Source organism: Topomyia yanbarensis, chromosome 3, assembly GCF_030247195.1.
Source record: "Topomyia yanbarensis strain Yona2022 chromosome 3, ASM3024719v1, whole genome shotgun sequence".
Lineage (NCBI taxonomy): Eukaryota > Metazoa > Arthropoda > Insecta > Diptera > Culicidae > Topomyia > Topomyia yanbarensis.
In genome coordinates, this window is record NC_080672.1 from 269,904,596 (window position 1) to 269,925,683 (window position 21,088).

At 38.9% G+C, this 21,088-nt stretch overlaps 1 protein-coding gene across 7 annotated transcripts in view; it reads left to right on the forward strand.

The window, feature by feature from the left end:
- Positions 1 to 21,088, forward strand: part of LOC131691411 (uncharacterized protein DDB_G0283357) — a 351,896-nt gene that overhangs the window by 322,415 nt on the left and 8,393 nt on the right. For all 7 annotated transcript variants that reach the window (XM_058977778.1, XM_058977779.1, XM_058977781.1 and 4 more), the window contains 5 exons: positions 979 to 1,172; positions 1,743 to 1,992; positions 2,064 to 2,232; positions 2,293 to 2,520; positions 2,578 to 4,031. In XM_058977778.1, the coding sequence (XP_058833761.1) occupies positions 979 to 1,172; positions 1,743 to 1,992; positions 2,064 to 2,232; positions 2,293 to 2,520; positions 2,578 to 4,031 (2,295 nt within the window). The remainder of the gene's footprint in view (positions 1 to 978; positions 1,173 to 1,742; positions 1,993 to 2,063; positions 2,233 to 2,292; positions 2,521 to 2,577; positions 4,032 to 21,088) is intronic.

The window sequence follows — 21,088 nt, forward strand, 5'->3', positions numbered from 1 at the left end:
CCAAATTTAGAATAACGGTTACATCGGTTTCTCGAAGATGGCTAAACCGATATGACCAGACCTTGTTCCAAATAAAAGGTGTTACGCCCCCGCAAATTTTAAAACTCATCTCGATCTGACTTCTGGTTCCGAAGTTACGGGTTGTGGAGTGCAATCACGGAGAAAATTCCGATTTAAACTAATACCGCGATGAATGCAAAAAGCTAAAAAATTCCTAAAATTGGTACCAAATTACTTGCATTTGCAGTAATGCAGGTTACTGACGGCCAATCGAAGTCTCGTTGACCGCATTGGCCACCATAAACGGTTCCGGAAAAGTCACCATCTTTCAAAAATAACAAAACTCACATCAGTTTATTGGGGATAAAAATCTATAATATTTCGTACGGATCGTTTATATGGTTCCGGAAATATACACTGAACCGTCCGGTCATACATGAAGTTCACATATAAGCTGGAATAAACCAACAAATTTCACCCCCAAACTTAATTTCTGGCTACACAATTGATTAGGATCCAAACACAATGTTACAACTGTGCACCTTTCATAGTTTGTCCCATTTGAAAAATCGTTATATCAATTCACCCGTCAAATTCGCAATTTAGCACCTCTTAAACGTCTATTCCAATAATTCTGACAATTTTCGCGCCTCGTAATGCTTTCAATCTCACAAATAGAGCGTTAGTTCGAACGCCAGCGGGACGCCGATATAATAGATTTTTATTGAACAATAAAAACGAAACAAAGCTTTCAATAAACGAAAAAACACGACACTCTGGATGCGAAACCACAACATCGACCGTGTCGTTTCCCACCCCTTCCCCATTCTTGCGTCTATATTGCATAATTTTATGCCACTTTTCAAACCCATTTCAACGACCTCACGCCTCTTCCAGAAGAATAAATTGTCCAACAGCGATGGCACCAACCGACAGAGGATTTACCCATTTCGTTTCTCCTTTTCGATACTCCTTCAGGTGGCTGCTCCTACACACCCGAGTACTACATCAACATCCGAACCGGTACCCATTATTTCCCAAAAGGACTCACGACATGCAGCGGCGGAACAGGTGTCGGAAGTGGCAGCGGTACCTACGAAAATGGAAACAAATTCAAGTGTGGTCTGAACCGGATCGAGGAGAAGCACGTCGAGTTTGCTGTTGAGGAAGCGGTAAGTTTGGTATTGGAAAAAAAGCTTTAGTCGTTATGTTTTATTTGCATGGATAAGGAAGCAGACTTAGCTTCAACTTCGCCTTAAAATTTGGAACCGTCGAACAAATTTTTCAAGCCTTTGGTTTTGAGAGACAAGCAACACAACGACTATAATGGGACCATTCATTCATTACGTAACGTAAAAATAGCTCAAAAATGATTCCGCCTTCCCCCATGTAACAAATTGTCATAAATTTCCGTATCCCCTCTCCTATTACGCAACAAATTCTTAACAAAAAAATTTCTCGGTGAAAACTCATATGTCGGATAACGTGCCATTTAAGCCAATATATTCTGATTCCCCATATGTCACAATATGTCACAATTTTTTGTACCCCCTGTCCCCTAAAAGCGTTACGTAATTTATTACTGGTCCCAACGTTGAGCGACAATAACACTCCACTGATCAACGGTCGCTTTCACAAAAAAATTTAACAAAAAAACAAATTCGCCGTCATGCAATTTCTTATCCGATCTGAGATTTTGCTTTCGTACAAAAATAACATTTCCTTTCACTACTTCCTTTCAGCCATCCCCCAAAAAATGCTCCAGTGAATCTTACGAATACAGCAAAGGCACTAGTCCGGTTGTGAATGGGAAGGGTTCATCCGGCATGGCAATTCTCAAAAATGGCATTAGTAGTAGTAATAATAACAATAATAATATTAACAACAACAATACTGCTTTATCACAACAGCAGCAGACCGTGCCAAATGCAGTTGCCATGAGTCCCATCATGCAGAAGAATCTCGGCATGCAACACTACCGTAGCATTGAATGTACGACAGTCAATCGTTCGCGTGGCTTTATAGGGACCTTTTTGCTAACGAGGATTTTTATGTTTTTTTAGCTCCCTCTCCTCGACAGCGTTGTCGCATTAGAACAAATCCATGGCTGTCAACCCTGGATGGATCGCTTGCCGGAGCCAGTTTGAAGAAGACTGACCAGGATTCGGGTTCCACTACTTCATCCGGTATTAAATCCAGCAGTGGTACCGATGACAATAAAAAGGATCCAAAGTATATTTTATTGATGAAACATATTCTGTTAACAACCGCTAATAATGAACTTTATTGTAGGAAGTTAAATATCCTGTCAGATTCAGACTCCAGTTCTTCGACGGAGAAAGTTGTTAGCAAAAAGATGCTAACTCCGAGAAGTATTCGGAAGGAGGCGGACCTGTCCCGACTGGATAGTAAGGTAACCTATTGCTCTAATCAGGATAGCGACGAGGATGCTACGTTGAATGAGATGATGGGTAAATTTGATGAGAGTTACCACTACGAAAAAGAGACTGACATTTTGAGGTAAGATCTGTTGCGTAAACTGTGGAACTCTGTTTTGATCTCTCTTGAACATCTTAGTTGCAGTGACTCAGACCCAACGGATTGCCCAACGGATATCGACACGGGGCAGGATGCAGGTGACGAGTGCGACACAGATGACCTACTAGATCTTGACTTCATCGATACCGGTTCGATGCAAGAGGTCACTGATAAGGAAAATTTCAAAAACACTGGCAGTTGTTCCTACCATAACTTTCCGGAACGACGTTCCTCGAAACATCGTGGACGCAGCAAGCGGAACAGTGAAAGTGGAGGATCGAAGAGGCGGAAAAAATTGGTTCGTACCCGAAAAAAGAATACGGATGGAATGAATGGAACTTCCCCGGCCGGCAGTGTATCAGCACCAAGAGGCTGCAGAAGTCTTGGTGGAACTCCGGTGTCGTTGAGAAGAAATCAGTCAGAAGAACGAACACCAACGAACAGGTCCCCGCTGACAAATAGGAGCAACTCGTTAACGTTCACCGAAGTGCACTCACTCCACAGTCGAATACTTGCGATTTCGGAAAGTGAAAAAGCTCTGTTGAAAGCAGATCTCGAGGCAGATGTGAAGTACAAACAGTTGATCCACGAAGCAGAAACGATATTGTATTCAATGAAAACAAACAACGTTAAGGAACTAAAAGAGATCAAGGAACCACCGTCTGTTTGCAGTCCAAGAAGAATCTGCAATCCACCGGCGAATAAAAGGGTTGAAATTTTACGCAACTGTGAGGCAGATTTGAAGCGGGAACTAGCAAAAACCTGCTCGCAAAAATGTTCCGAGAATGGAGCCGAACTTAATCCAATCGAAGGTGTCATTATTAACAAACGACTGGAAGTTCTTCGCTACGAAACATCTGTCTCCGCACCAAACAGCCCCAAGAATACTCGACTGATCCCCAGGAAAACTCACGTAACAAATTTCATCCACCAGAATCAATGCTCGGAACTGGCACGCCGCCAGAGTGATATCGAAAACGACCTAAAAAGTGCCAAAATGTCTCCACAGCCAGTCGCTTACGAGCGAAACATCGTACCTCCGAAGTCGCCTATCATCACCCGAAGACGGTTCCGCAGTCAAAGCCCTAAGCTGAACATCGTATCAGACTCTGACTCGGATGACTTAAGCCGTAATCTGGATAAGAATCATTGCAAAAATAAATCCAACAAGGAAAACCTTTCCTCCGCGAGGAAGAGCATTACAGGGAAACAACTAAATAATTTTAGACACACGATTCATGCGGCAGGAACGACTATCGATGCCGACGGGGGAGTTCTCAATGGAAAAACGATCGTATATTCCAGTTCACTGAATGAAAGTGATATGAAACGGGGCCTTCATAAGTCACCACTTATGTCGTTCCGATCGGTTGACATCGGTAACATACTGACCGACGACAGCTACTGTCCTCAGAGTGAGCCACTGAAGAGGAAAATTTACACCTGCAGCTCCACCTTCGAAAAAATACAACGCAGTCTTGACGCCGATCCAGGTGAGCTGCATGTTGAACTACATATAGCAATGCTTTGAAAATCTTTTATATACAGTAGAAAATCTTGCTCCATTCTATTTTTACAAAATTAATCACTTCCTTTTCTGTACATTCTGGTTCAATCATGGTTGGTTATCTTTTTATCGTCCGGCACATTCATTCTGTTTACATAGGCAATAGATAACCCTAGTAGAGAAACGTTATTCTCTATGCTAAATATACGAAAACTCTTCCTCATACCTACTTAATGGACGTTCATATACCAGGTGGGCAGAAAAAGTTTCAAGATCCACACGGATATTATCCAGCGGTGAAACCACCTTACTAAAACTGAGGGATCCCTGCCGGTGGAATTTTTCTCGGTACCGATGTATCTGTTTCGTGAGCCAATTAGCTCACAGCCAATTAGAATTTAATCTGCTATGAATTCCTCGGCGGTCCATTTATCCCGACCCCGATACTTATTTTCGTGAGCTATTTAGCTCTCCGCTTCATTTCCATCTACTCGATCTAGTCCCCAGTGGTGGGCCTAGCCTACTCAACGGGCCAGCCTGCAAATACCAAGGTCTGTCTAGTGATTCCAAGTAGAGTGCAGTTTCCGGTTCACTGGCGGCCCAACTACCCGCTGCTGGCTGTTCGACGTGGCCTACTCTATCTAGTCCCCGACGGTGGACCTAGCCTACTTACGAGCTACCCGGTAGGTATGCCTGGCTGTTTGGTTCGCCGACGACCTTAACCCGGGCGGTGCTGCGACGCGTACTACTGAACAAGTCCCCAGCGGTCTCTTCCGGCGGAGAGTTCCCTGGGGACGGATTTTTTCCGAACCCGATTTGTTCTTTCACGGCGGTCTTCTAGTCGGCGGCGCTGCTTTGTTGCACCCTTCGCCACTTCCTCTGTAACATAAAGACTATATTCGTCACTACTCTGTTGACCGCATCCGTGACAGATCTCTTCGACAATATTGTTGACAGTCACGACGGGCATGCCCCTTGGAACTTTTTCGAACCTAGTGTATTCGAAGACCACGTGCTCCAGCGTCTCCTGCACGTTCACGTACTCCGGGCAAAGGAATTACCAGGGAAAGCACCTGGTAATTCTTGGTGCTTTCCCTGGTTTTGGAAGCATCACCAGCTTCTTGATCTTCCATTCATCCAGGAAGTAGCCATCGTTTTGTAAAATTATCCTGAACATGTCCCGAAACGCCTGGATAGCTCGTCGCTGTTGTGCTATCTTATGACAAGCGCCATTTAGCACATTTCGAGAAAAACGATTTTTAAAGTTTGAGATTGAATATCTTGAAACTTATAAATGGTATAAACATTCCAAAGAAGACAATTAATGCTTCTATCTATTCTTCATCAATCTCTCAAATATTACGAAGATCGCTTGACTATGTTGCGAGTTTTTACTATGAATGTAAACAAAAGTCGCACTCACACGTGTCATAGGCGTGTATTGATGACAAAATTTGTATAACGTGTCATAATCGTGCATGAAAAATTTTCCATAGAAAAAAATCATCAATTTTTAACTTTTATTCATATCTTTGCGTTCATATGGGCTATAAACAATCGGTGAAATGCATTTTGAAGGGAATGAGTCAGGGCATCTAGAAAAAATAGTTATTTTTAGTTACAGTGTTGCCAAATATCCTTTATTTCCAATTTAAAACTAAAACTGTGTTTTTCTCACAACTCGTGTAATTTTCTTTTGAAAATGTTTATGTCATTGTGTTCCTCAGACATTTTCACGCATAAAAACATCTAGAACTTCAATATAACTTGAGCAAATCCCTAGATACAGTGATGTTAAGCAAAAAACTCACAATTTCTCATGACGTTTCTCGCAATATCTAAGTAACCAAGTAGAATTTCAAAATTCTGAAAACGCCACTTTGTAGAGATTTTTCAAACAAGTAATGTGGCATATCTAACTCAGTTTACCCCAAAATGGCGTTTGTCATAAGATAGCACAACAGCGACGAGCTGTCTTCAGTGCACGTTGGGGATACCATCCGGTTCGGGAGCTTTCTTCGCTTTCAGCCCTTTTGCCACATAAGAAGCTCGTCGTTGGAAACTCGATTGTCACCAGCATTTCCACCGTATGCATCATCGTACGGTGTAAGCGGCGATACGCTTGAGTCTTACTTCGGGAAAAGCCTCTCCACGATAATTTTCAGTTTATCAGCGAAAATTTCGACTGGCATCATTGGATTCTTGACCCTGGGCATAACGACAAGGTAAGCATTACCCCAAAGGTTAGCATCTACTTCTCTGCACAGCTCCTTATAGCAGGTGGACCTGCTTACTACTATCTCGCGTTTAAAAGACCCGGAATGTTACCTTACATTCTTTTCTGACTGCCTCAGATCTTGCTCTCTGAACGCGTATTCTGGATTTTAGGCAGGCAGCACAGAGGATACTGAGTCTTTCATTCCACCAATACGCCAAATGTCAGAAGTTCCTCGGCTCGTTTTTCAAAGGGAATTGTTACGTCACACGCCCTCGCTAATGTTTCCGACAGTTCATCGGCATTTGGAACTGAAGCGAGGCTGTCAGCACGCCGTTCTTCCAGCATCCGATTAAACTGCTCTCAGTCTATTTTCAACCATCAAAGACAGCGGTGACGATACTCAGTGTGCTCCTGCTTCTGTCCGAGACAGTGCAAAGCGAACGAAAAAAACAGTTACTTGTGTGCATTGTTTGAAAAACAAAGGATACCGTTATTTGCATTCTTGGGTGATTTTTCAAGATGACTGAATCTCATCAACAAAACGTAATTATTCGGCCCAACACAGTGGCGATTGACTTCAGGTCTTTTCGCATAAGACCAAGTATTCGTGATGTGGAACATCTGCTGAAGGTGAAAATGCAGCTTCGGTTTTCGGAAGTCACCTGCATACAGCTTGAGCACGTCAGGCATGCGGTGCTGATAACCTTCAACAAATTCGCCCAGGCGAAAAGATTTATTTCGCAGAACAACTTGAAACACGGGATCTTACGGGCTCAAAATAAAATGAATAGTAATTTTTATTTTTTACATCTTGTAAATATATAAAAGACCCGTGGTTCCTCTAAGCTAACGCATTGAGCCGTGTCAAATAAAAGAATTAAAAAAAATACACTGCTCTGGTGTCCACCGTGGGGGAGCATAACAACTATATACGAATACGCCGTTGCACAGTGGGACGAGCCCGGACTTAAGTCCATATATGAAGGTTACGCGATATTCTCGCTAGTATTTTTCTCGTATTAGCTGAGCCATCAGAGACATTTTTGCAATATTTTAGGGGATTTCAACGTAAAATGAATTTTTGACAGCTTTTTGAAGGGCATAACTCATGTGTTTTTTGCATTATTTACCCACAGAAACTACACCACGTTATTTTGATTTATCAAAGAAACGGTTGATTTTATGCATTGCATTACTTCACCAAAATCATCCGTGTGATGAAATAACATAGTAAAATCGCTAGAAATAAGTCACTAGTTGGTTTAGTTATTGTTTAGATAACTGTTTGTCATTAATTTTTATTGAATTTGAACTTCTAATGCGATAACAACAACGACGCCCGTGAATGCCCGCGATCACACTATACTCATTCCAAAGCTTTTAATTTTCTCTTCAAAATAAGCAAATGGTAGTTTTGCGAAAACGTGCGATAAGCAGTCAAAATTTAAAAAAAACTGTTAATGGAGACGCATGGTTATTACTGATATTGAGTTTGAATAATCACTTTATAGTTAGTATAAAGACACGAATACATGCACAACTTTCAGACAGCATTGAGGAGGATTTTACTAGTGATCAAGTGTAAGAAGCCGAATGGGAAGTGTGGTTTTTAGATGGTGAAGATATTCAGAATGTTAAAAAATCAGTAAATATGTTCAACCAATTGTAATGTGTTATTAAATGTTTCTGGAACAATTTCATGCTATCTAACGTAGTAACTGTCAAATTGAGTGAACGCAGTTGAGTTCTAGTCATATTGCAAGACTATGTTGATCCAAATTTGTACGGCACTGATATATCTTAAGGGTAAGCGATATTATCCAAATAAAATAAAACCATTTTTAAATAAACCATATACGCGAAAAAAGGGTTTTTGATTTTTTTATGTAAAATATGAAATAAGCAATCTAAGTAACTTAAAACACACCTGCGAAAAAAAATCGCTACCCATCTTATTGAATAGTGAATGTAATTAAACATTCCACTAAGACACTCAAAATGTTTGTTTTGAAAATTAACCCTCAAAAAGACAAGCTGAAATTGTGACTTCATGAAGAATCGCCAACCCAATGAAATCAAAGCCTCTTTTTGTCGTTTTATCGGCGAGAGAATCGAAGGCGCTCGATCAATTTCAAATTACAAGTTGATTGGAACTAGAGAACTGTAACTAGCCGGGCCTCTGAGACCCCTTGCCTTTTTTAGGGATTAAAGAAAATGTAGTTTTCATATCAAGTAACCCACTGATGAATTAAGGTTGGACAGAGAATGCGCAAAATTCGCAAACGAAAAAAGCATTTTTTTTCCACACCGTATGTCAGATCTTCATAAAAATCAATCAGCGTATGTAGAATGTTGTTACAGTACTGCCGATTGATTTTTATGAAGATCTGACATACGGTGTGGAAAAAAACTGCTTTTTTCGTTTGCGAATTTTACCCTTTCTCTGTCCAACCTTAAACGTTCCAAAATTAGTCGACACATCTTATTTGATCCAAAAAATCTAAATATTCATGTCTGAAGCACCATAATGAGATATAAATCAATTCGTTTCAATATAGAAAATAGATTCAACTTACCATAACTACTATTCAAAATATCATTATGAAAGACAAAATACTTCCTTTTGAGCCACCATAATAAGAAGTAAAGTTAATTTCTATTTTTATAACCAAAATATGAATTCAGCATACAAAAAAATTCTATCAAAAATATTTTGAACCTTAGCAACAAAATAATTATTTTGAGCCACCCTAATGTATAATGATGTTTTTTTTACAAATGTTAATATCAAAAACGATTTGGCACACGAAAACTAATATACAATAAATTTAAGAACTATTTTGATAAAATATTTATTTTTGAGACACCCTAATGAACAGTAAATGTTTATTTTTAATATGTTTTAATATCAAAAACGAATTCAGCGTACCTAAATTACATAAAACCGTCCTATTTGAGCCGATGCGGTAAAGTTTCGACTTTAGTCCACCCTTTGTTCTAAGTCGTGCCACTGTGCGTTGGTCCTGGCGATCACGAAGCGTGTGTGCTACCACCACCTCTTGGACAGGAAAACCGCAAAACACTCGGATTTCCGCTATTCCTATACTATTCAATACCAGGTTGCCGTTATCGAGAGAAACACGCTACAGCTGTGCAATAATTGAGCAGCGTTTTTCTCGGTTTGCTGTTTTTAGTATGGGACGCTTATGCTTTAATGCCAGGTATCATACCTATATCTCTCCTGGCACGGCCGAAAGTCTTCTATCTCTTTTTTTATTTTCATTTTTTCTCTCTTTTTTCCTTCTCTTTTCTGCAGCTTCAACGGTTCGCCATCTTCTCTCCTTTTATCTGCTGTTTCGCAGTCGTTCACCGATCTTCTTGGGTTTCTTAGGATCCACCTCTGCTGGTGTTTACCTTACTCTTGTCACAGAACGGAATACTGGTCACCCCTCAGTGTCTCATAGGCAGGGATGGGAATTATCATTCATTCGCATGATTCTTGGAGAATCCGTTCATTGCTTTGACAACAGCCAGTCGTTCATTCACGATCCGACCAAAGCTCTCTAAAAGAACACAACTGAACATAGGTAGAGATGAGCTTCCGAAGATGTGAGCCAGGTAAAAGAATGGCACGTACTATGTTGAATGATGAAGATCGTGTTATCCATTCGCGGATTGAATCGGAAGATTGTACTGTAAACATTCACAAGTGAATCAACTTTTAGTTCACAAATGAATGTGACATTGTACACTATAATCAATGTTGAGAAGTAGATTGCACTAGAATCCACTTGAAATTGATATTGTTCAATTAATAATTTCGTATTTTTCAAACAATCCATGTTACGGCTCCGCGGTTCGGTTTTCTCGTATGGCGGTGCAGGTAAATTCATTACTGCGTAGACAGCAGGGTGCATTAATGTTCCTTTCAAAATTATCGAGCATCAGCGGTGCTTGCTTATATACGCAATTCTCATCTGCTTTGAAGTGGAATTTTCTGTCCTCTTCCTGGATAACTTGCAACAGGATCTTTTTTTTGAGTACAGCGTCGTTTCATTCTAATTTTTTTTTCACGAGCACATTGCAAACTACTTACTCAACAATAAGAGATCACCAAGTGAAAATTTCATAGGTCTATAAACAAAAACGACAAGTTTTTTTTATTATAACGATCCGGTGAATGTTTTGAAATGAATCTTTGTGATTAAAAGAATGCATTCATTTGCGATCCTTTCTGCTTTCATTCAAAACACTACGTATGTGATGAAGAATGAATCATAGCCGGGCGCTGTCACTTTTTTCAGTTTTGTGTTTTGCTTCTCGCTTTCGCATGAACGCGTAACTTTGCACAAGAAGGGTTGCCGAGATCGGGTTTCACAGTAAGAGCATGTTGGTGGATGATTTCAAATTGATCGTTTCGTGAAATGATTTTTCCCATGCCTGCTCATAGGCTTCCGCTTTCGCTACCTCGATGATCTTCAGTGCCTTTTCGAATTTAATACTAGTAACAAGATCCGTGATATATTAATGCACGTTGCTTACTTTTCACGAATTCGTAGAGTTCTTCGATTTTTTGCCTCACCTTCATTTCGGCATGCGCACAATAAAACCCAGCTTTCCTTGGCGTCCTATTGGTTTGTCGCCTTTCCTTGGACTTCTTTCGCTGCTGCCACTGTTGCGGCTGCAAGAGTTGTTTCACTTGGTCGTTTTGCTGGGTCGGCGATTTCGCTAGTCTACCTTCGGCAAACAGACTCATAACACTTGCTCTGTTATATTTTTGAAGTTTTTATCTTCTTCCATGCTTTTTAAACTCAACTCCAAGCCGTTGTCTACTCCCTTAGTAAGTAGTCACCTCTATATGATCCCATGGATACCTTTACAAGCAGTAAAATCGCACGCAATGGTTCACGCTGTCCTTCATTTGTTACCACATTCAGAGCCGGATCGGCACTAGTCAGAAACCTTCAACTGAGCCTACTTCCACCGGCATAGAAGTTCGAACGGACTTGGAGCCCTAAGAAAGTTTCAACGGGACTGGGGGCAGCTAGTGCCTTTAGCCCACTCGCCGTTTCAGGAAAGTTTCTCCCATCCTTACTAGAGTAGTGAAATGGCGTGGCTGTCCATCCATGTTCAGTTTCGATGAAATTCTTATTCACATCCGTGTTCTGCCACCAGTATGCCATAATTAGGATTTTACTGGTTTCGATCCTAATATATCGTTTGGCACTCCGGTGGAACTAGGGTGCTAAGATCTTTGATCAGCGATAGGTTCTTAGCAGAAGCTAAACAGATTAGCTTCGTCGTAGTTGATATCGGGTTTATGCTTTTTTCGAGGTTTAGCAGAGCCTGATACTACCCAAACCTCACCATACCCTAGCAACACTCGCCAACTCGCAGTAGGTCCGTGGGGGGAGGGATGGGTCGTAATGTCCCTGAACTCCTGTTCCTGCTGCCCCAAATAACTATCACTAATAATTAAAGCCACATCGGTTATTCGGATTATTAGTGTGAGCGGGATAATGCGTCGGAAATCATTATTTTAGCCACAAAACCTTACCTGAAAAGTCTACAAAATTGCACTTTCAGAATCTTGGAATTCTGTTTGGTTTCTGAGGTATATGTAGCTAGAAAAGTGGTGAGAAACTGTGAGTTTTTTGCTTCAAATCAGTATATTTTGGGATTGGCTCGCTTTATATTGAAGTTTTGGATGTCTGTGTAAAAATATCTGAAGAATAGAATGGCATGAAAAATTCAAAATAAAAATACTTGTAGTGCGAGAAAGATGTCGTTTTAGTTTTAAAGTGAAAATATGGCATATTTGCAACACCCCTATTGCTTTTGTGAAAGTGAATATGGTAACTTGTGTGAAAGAGTGCGTAAACATTAATCGGTTAAATCGTGTGAAATACTTTACTTTTCGTTGAAAACTTTGTGGGCGCCTATTGCTAATCGAAATATCATTCAGATAAGTATAGTGTGTAGTCATACAGACTATTATTGTTCTGTGATTTTCCGATTTCATTTCGCTGCGGCTGGCTTTATAAGCTTGCCCGCAGTGGAAGACGCAGTGTTATATTTTTCTTTTGTATTGACCCGCTTCTCCAGCTGTAGTTTAATTTGCCTATAATGAGCGGCCTGTGTGCAAAGTGTACGAGCACGGTGAGTCTCGCCGAAGGCCTTGTTGTATGTCTTTTTTGCGGTGATAAATATCATCAAAAATGTTCCGGGTTAACAAAGGCCATGGTAAATTGGGTGGCTGATAATGCAAGTCTTTGCTACAAGTGTGCGAAGTGTTTATCAAATCAGTCTTCTGGTGTGCAGGATGTCAGTTCGATATCCATTGAGTTGAATAAGAAGATGGAACAATTCACTTCCATTTCTGAATCTCACTGATACCCGAAAAAACATCGATGCACAGATAAACATCGCAGTAGAAAACGGAATAGAAAAATTGATCAGGTCTTTCAACCTCTCTCTCTCTCGAGAGTAAATTGGCTAGCTTGGAAAACAGTGTTGCCAAAAAGTTGGAAGATTTGAAAAGTTGTTTAAATGAAAATGTTAAGCGTGAAATTGAATTAGTTGGAATGAACAGAAAGAGGAATTTTAGTAATAGGAAGGTTCATTCTGAATCTGACGGGAATCCCAGTAGAAAACGAAAAATTTTGACGAATAAAGAAGATGAACCGATGTTAATTGAAATAGACGATGATGGAAATAATGACGAGGTTTTTGATAAAAATAGTAGAATTACTTACGCGAATGTTTTGTCGGGAGCTACTGGGACGAATAAAATTAGAACTAGAAGTCAAACGAAACGTAAGGCTCGCCCGGTCATTGTAATTAAACCAGTCGAGCCGTTGCAATCGAGTGACGACACGAGGAATGAATTAAAAAATAAATTAGATCCAAAGGTGCACAAAATTAGCAACTTTAAAAACGGTAAAGATGGCTCGATTATTGTGGAGTGTGCAACTCGGGATAATATTGAATCGGTGAAAGAAAACATTGTAAGCAATCTGGGTGAAAAGTATAATGCTGTTATACCGATACCCGGTAAACCGAAGTTGAAAATAATGGGGATGAGTGATCGATACTCTGAGGAAGTTTTCGTTGACTTATTAAAGAATCAGAATGAGGGCATTCCGGTCGATTTTGTTAAAGTTGTTGCCAATTTTGAAAATCCACGCTTCAAATATAACAAATACAATGTTATAATTGAAGTTGATAAGAACACTTATAGCGGCCTGATGTCAGCCCGTACGGTGAACATTGGTTGGGATAGGTGTTCTGTTTTAGAGGCCTTTAACGTGCTGCGCTGCTTCAACTGTGGAGAATTTGGTCATAAGAGTACGGGATGCGTTAATAAAGAAACATGCTCCAGATGTAATGGAGCACATAGAACATCTGAATGCTCGTCAACTGATTTTAAATGTGTAAATTGCATAAAAAAGAATAGTGAACGCAAAATGAATTTGGACGTAAACCATGCGGCATTTAGTAAGCAGTGTTCAGTATATCGGAGACTGCTAGAATCTAAAAAAAGCAACGTTTTGTTGAGTGAATAGCAACTAACAAACGGGAGGCTGTCTGAAATATTATGTTTAAATATAGCTGGGTTGTCTACAAACTTTGTTGCAATGCGACATCTTGTCGAAAACAAACGTCCATTGTTGGTTTTTCTATCAGAAACACATATTGTTGATGCTGATGCATTTGATCAGTATAGCATTCCGGGTTATAAAGTTGCTTTTTGCCTATCTCATTCCAGACATACCGGTGGAGTTGCTATTTACGCCAAAGAATCGATTAAATTCAACGTTCGGTTAAACGAAGCAGTTGATAATAATTGGTTCTTGGGTATATCAGTTGAAAGAGGCATGCAGATGGGAAACTTTGCAGTAGTATACCATTCTCCTAGTTCTAGCGATCGACGATTTTTAGAAATTTTAGAAAACTGGTGGGAGAATTTCGTTGATTTAAGCAAACTTAATGTAATTTCGGGCGATTTCAATATTGATTGGCTCAACGATCAAAATTCGAATCAGTTGAAGCAGTTGGCTGAGTTTTTCAATTTCAAGCAAACGGTTAGTGAGTTTACAAGAATTTCCAGACACAGTAGAACATTGATAGATCACGTGTATTCCAATTTTGATGGGGTTTATTCGTATGTAGAGGCCGATAGTAAAATTTCAGATCATGAGACAATTTCAATTTTACTGGAGAATGAACCAAACCGTGAGGAGGATAAAGTTAAAATTAAGTGCTGGAAAAGATATTCCAAACAAGCCATGTCTCAACTGGTTTCGAGAAGCCTGGATTTTACGGAATTGAATGGAAATTTGGATAACAAGGCAGCTGTTCTAACTAATGTGTTAAAAGAGTGTACAAATAGTTTAGTTTCTCAAAAGTATGTTAATTTAAATAAGTCGAACAGCTGGTACTCTTTAGATCTTTTGCGCCTGAAACGTAAAAGGGATAAAAAGTACAAGAAATTTTGCAGAACTAATAGTGAACGTCTTTGGAATAGGTACACACACGCGCGAAATATTTATTCACGAGCTTTGAAAAAGACCAAATGTGAGTACATTCAAAGGAAGATCGATCAACATCAAAACAACAGCAAAGAGTTATGGAAAATCCTAAAGAATTTAATTAAACCTAAACCTAGTTCCTCGCAGTCCATAACTTTTAACGGGGTAGAAGAACAATCTGAGCAAATAATAGCTGAAAAATTGAACAGTTATTTCGTTAACAGTGTGCAACTGATCAATCAAAGTATTGAGCTGGTCAGTGAACCTGCGGAAATAACACAGCCGATTAATATTAACTGTAGATTTGATGGATTTCACCCAATCACTTTCGAACAATTGAAAGATATTTGTTTTTCTTTGGGAAAATCGGCTGGTATCGATAATGTAAACGCAAAAGTGATACAGGATTGCTTTCATGTCATCGGACACGATCTGCTGGACCTTGTAAATGAATCGCTACAAACTGGGCACGTGCCGACAGTTTGGAAGGAATCACTTGTGATTCCTATTCCCAAAGTTACTGGGACGGATAAAGCCGAAGAGTACCGCCCCATTAACATGTTGCACACATTAGAGAAAATTTTAGAACTTGTTGTTAAGGGCCAGCTGATGAGTTATTTGAATAATAATAATTTGCTAATTCCGGAGCAATCGGGATACCGAGAGGGACACTCTTGCGAAACCGCTTTGAATCTAGTGTTAGCAAAATGGAAAGAGAAAATCGAGGTTAAAGAGACTATTTTTGCTGTATTTTTGGATCTGAAACGCGCTTTTGAGACAATTTCGAGACCGTTACTTTTGAAAACTTTAGAGCGATTTGGTATCGGAGGGATAGCACATAAGTGGTTTGAAAACTATTTATGTGATAGAACTCAGAAAACTAGTTTCAACGATTTTATATCTAGTCCTCTCGGCAATCCTCTTGGAGTGCCGCAAGGTAGTGTCTTAGGTCCTATTTTATTTATTATGTATATAAATGACATGAGGCGAGTTTTACGATTTTGTGACTTAAATTTGTTTGCTGACGACACTGTTCTGTTCATTGCAGCTAAGGATATAGATGAAGCCGTGGCGCATTTGAACGAAGATTTGCATTCCCTTGCTCGTTGGTTAAAATTTAAACAATTAAAGTTAAATGTTTCTAAAACTAAATATATGATCATCTCTTCGGCTAATACTAGGCCTGACGTTAACGTTGAAATAAATGGTGTGACTATTGATCACGTTAGTGAATTAAAATATCTTGGAATAATAATTGATGACAAGTTAACCTTTAAGTCTCACATCGACAATGTCATCAAAAAGATTGCTAAAAAGTATGGTATATTGTGTCGTCTGAAAAATGATTTAACAATTAGTAGTAAAATTTTATTATATAAATCTATTGTTTCACCACATATTGACTTCTGCCCATCCATTTTGTTTCTTGCCAATGAAACACAAATATTGAGGTTACAGCGATTGCAAAATAGAATCATGCGATTAATTTTAAAATGTAACAGATACACTTCCTCTAGTTTCATGCTAAGCGCATTACAATGGCTCTCTGTGAAGCAAAGAATTTATTACTTAACAATGGTGTTCATTTTTAAAATTTTTAATGGAATGCTGCCTCGATATTTGTGTGATCGAATTGAAAGAGGAAGTGATGTGCATAGGTACAACACTAGAAACGCGTCGGATGCAAGAACACCAAACTTTTTATTTAGTAGATCACAGAACTCCTTGTTGTACAAAGGAATAAGTTTTTTCAATTCGATGCCTAGGCATATTAAACGTGCAGCAACATTAGCGGAGTTCAAAACACTATGTATTTCACACGTAAAATCTGCTTTGTAGACAGATTTTTTGAATTTTTATATTTTGGAGTTATTTGAATAACTATGTAATACCACGAAGATTGTATTTTTTTTCTCTTCTATTATTTGCATTTAGTCACACTAAGTTATTATATTCGCTATGATGATGATGGATTTTTGTTACTTGTTTATTAAAGTTATTAAAAAATAATGAGATGTCTACAAAAGTCTGAGCCACGCGCGCGCTAAGCAGATAGAGACTAACTTGAAATCGAACATGGTGACCAGCACTAAAAGCTCATCGGGTTGAATCGAACTGAATAACTACTAGATATCGGGTTCAATTCCTGATCAATCAAGGATGTTCTCGGATAGGAGTATCCCTTAATTGCCTTGGGTTAATGGTAGGAAACTTTCAATAAAGGGGTCTGATGTGGATGATATTACTCGACCGGACTCTGCACTGCCACTAGGCTCGTCACTGCTCACCTTAGCAGGTGGTAGTACGGATGTCTTGGTCAGGCGGGAGGAGTCTTACAGAGAATTATCGGAAATGGAAGCTATTGGGTTCAATTCTCGATTCTATCAAGTATCTTCCCGGAATGGAAATTTTCTTGATGGACCCTGGTTGTTGGCGGAATATTCGAAATGTATCTGGTTACGTTCTTTTGAAGGAAAGGCTATGTCTGCAAATTGAACCAGTCCGTTTCTTTTTGTTAACTGGTTTTGTTATGGATCAAAATATTAATTATCTTTTAGATAAATCGTTCAGCTCACACCTTTGTGGGGGTATGAGGTGGGACCATCATCATCATCTATCAAAAAATATTATTTTTGCTACATTTCTTAACTAATTTTAATAATGCATCTCGCTGAATGTTTCTAAACAAACTTAAACCGAAGAAATGAGCAAAAGTTACAGATCAAAATTTCCCATGCAAGATTATGGCACGCCATACAAATGTTGTCGTCAATACACACTAGAGTCCGTGTATTATAGAGTACAGAAGAATGCGCACTAGGGTGGGACAAAAATTACATTCCAGCTCCAAGCAACTTTTTAGGTACCATTTGGGTCCTAAAACAACTGTGCAAATTCTTAGCTTGACCCCTGAAACTATATTTTTGCGCCCGCTGTTTAAAGTTTACATGGGATTTTGCATGGGAAAATTAGCTTTCACAAAATAATTCCTCCAGGAGTCGCCCATTGCTTCCTAAAAATAAACCGTTATGTGACTTTTATAGGAAATTTAACAAAGAAACAAAGTCTCGAAAACCACGAAACGATCTGACGCTTGAGAAAAAAGTTATTAAGCTGAAACCGGTTGATGCTTTGACGATGGATAAAACATTCATTTTTTCTAGCACCACTGCTGTTGGTTGTCCAATTATATGAAATTTTGTTTTGATCTACTCTAAATGTGTCTAAATCAATTATCTGTACTGTTTTGCCACTTCGCAAGAGTTTTGAGGGATAAATTGGGGCTCCTTTTGCACACAATAAGAGAAAATTAAAAATATTGTATATAATTTGACCGTCAGCAGCAGTGATGCTATGAAAAGTGAAATTTTCATCAATCTTCAGGGCATCAATCAGTTTTTGCTTAATAACTTTTTCCACAAGCATCAGATCGTTTCGCGGTGTTCTAGACTTTGTTTCTTTGACAAATTTCTATAAAATTAGAAATCTATTTTTAGGAGGTAACGGGAGACTCTTGGGCGAATTATTTTGCAAAAGACGATTTCCCCCTACGAAATCCCATGAAAACTTTAAACCGTGGGTGCAAAATATAGGTAGTTTCACCGATCGAGCTTAAAATTTTCAGAGTTGTTCTGGGAGCTAAGTAGGACCCAAAAAGTAACTAGGAGAAAAACATTTATTTATTTTTTCATACAATCGTGTACCACTCTAATGCGCACCACTACATAAATTGATTGCTTCTATGTTTCTGGCACCCACAGATTTTGCTGTAACGTTGAATGACTTCAACCGAGTTACACAATAAATTCATAAGAAGTTTCGTGGCTTACAGTACCTTATTTATAATACTATACCATGTAATTTATTGTACATTGTTACAAAAACGAATAATAAAATGAGTAATGTGTTTGGTTTAGTAGATTGAAATATTTTGCCAAATTATTATTTCTGTCAACACTAATACTTTTCTTGCATGTTCTTCGAAAGAAGAATATTTGTTTACTTTGCACGTTAGGTAGCCACTGACATGCAATGAAGTATATATAGATGTGGCAGAACACACAGTTTACAAGTGTTGGCAACCAAAAATATGTAAACAATCCAGAAGCACAAGGGTCGACGTCATAGCGTTCACACGATTCAATGGGAGCGGAACGAACGGTATGACGAAAGCAAGTCGATTTATTCTGTGGTCACTCACACCACTCGTGTAAAATTCATCTTACGAATACCAAAGTGCCATCTTCACCATACCAAAGACGATGCTTGAAATATAAAGACTCGCGGAGAGAAAAGCCGTAAATTTGGCTGTACGGTTTACCAAGCTATTTTGTCTGCTAGTTCTGGAAACCAGGGATATTGTTTAAATAGCGAGTGACTTCATGCAATTCGAAAACGCATTGATTTACGTTACGGAACCTGTCTACATGTTTTTCATTGAACTATAGAGGACATATTCGAGAGTGCAGTTGATGAGTAATAGCAATATTGCCACACAGTTGGCTACTTTTCTGATGCAATTCAAAATTAATATTTCTGACGAATGTCGATAAGTTTATAATTTTCAGACTTCACTCTTCGCGCATCTCTATAAACATTATCTCTGAGCCATACCTGTATATACTACATTGACTGACATGTTCGATATGAAGATTTGGCTTCATTCTGGGCGAACCTTTAAACACAGACTAACAGACATAACACTCGAAAACAAAGCTTCGCCCGCTTTAACGGCCATTTTAAATATATTTGTAGTTGGGACTGTGGCCACATATGACATATGAACAAGCATATGGGGCATAGACCACTAGTGTAAAATTGTTCCCAAACCTGAGGGGTAACCCACCAATAAATGAGTGTTTGGGACCGTGAATAAAAGGTGGAGCTAGTGTTCTGGGAAAATTGTCGGATCGATGTTTTTTGAGGGAATTCCCTCATAGTGTTATGTCTGTTAGTCTGTGCTTTAAACATAAAAAACGCCTTCGTACACACTAGAAAAACTCGAGAAAGAGAACTGCGGAGACTCCATTTTGGATCGATTGGATTCGCGTTTAGCTGTCAAAAAACGATTTCAAACGAACATTGCCTATCCTTATAACATTGGACGTGTTGCCATACAATGCCGGGGCATACGTTGCCAAAAATGCTGTTTTCCTCTCCGCAGCAGGGGCACAACTAACAGACATAACACTCAAAAACAAAGCTTCGCACGCTTTAACAGTCATTTTAAATATATTTGTAGTTGGGACTGTGGCCACATTTGAAATTATGGCGCCACTGACATATGGAGAAGCATATGGGGGATATACCACTACTGAAAAATTGTTCCCAAACCTGAGGGGTAACCCACCAGCAAATGAGTGTTTGGGACCGTGAATAAAAGGTGGAGCTAGTGTTCTGGGAAAATTGTTGGTTCGATATTTTTTAAGGAATTCCCTCATAGTGTTATGTCTGTTAGCCTGTGGCATGGGTGCCAACCTTCCATATTTATCTGGATTCTTACAGATTTTTAAGCGTCGTCCAGACACAGATTTAGGTTTGTCTGATCCAGATTTCGAAAAAAAATGTCCAGATTTATCCAGACAATTTGAAAAATAAGAAAATAAGTTACAAGAATGCATAGTTGATTTTTGAACCACGTTTTGAGTAACAACTTATCAAAACAAAATTTTATAGAAAAGCTGAAAGCACACCATACCCTAGTTTTTTCGTTAAAAGCGGACAAATTTTGTCGAATTTTCATCAGCAAGAAGTTCCAGCAATCCAAGATACTGTAAGCTCAAAGGCGCAATACATATGCTCTATGCTGAAAATGAAGCGTCTGAGATGGTCAGATTGGCAGTGCAATTATCGAATTTTCAGTAAGCTGTAATATATTTGTTAACATACAAATGTGTTTCATTAATAAATTGCACCATTTATAAGCCTTCCACAAAAATTTAGGCCATCCAGACAATTCCAGATTTTTCCACAAAATATTACAGATTTTGTGGAAAAACACTTGGCATCCCTGCTCCGCAGTTCTCTTTCTAGAGTTTTTCTAGTACACATCTATGATACGTTAGCGCGACTTTTGTTTAAATTTAAAAAAAAAATTCGTCATACCGATTTTGTAATATTTAGGAGATTAATATAGAATTGTTTAAACCATTTCAAAGTTTCAAGATATAATATCTAAATAATCTAATGAAAACCAATATTTATTACTTTTCTAACCATCATAAGATAATTCTTATAAATTTCAACATTCGTGTTGCCTAAGTATTTGTTCCTGCTTAGTTTCACTTAAATTGC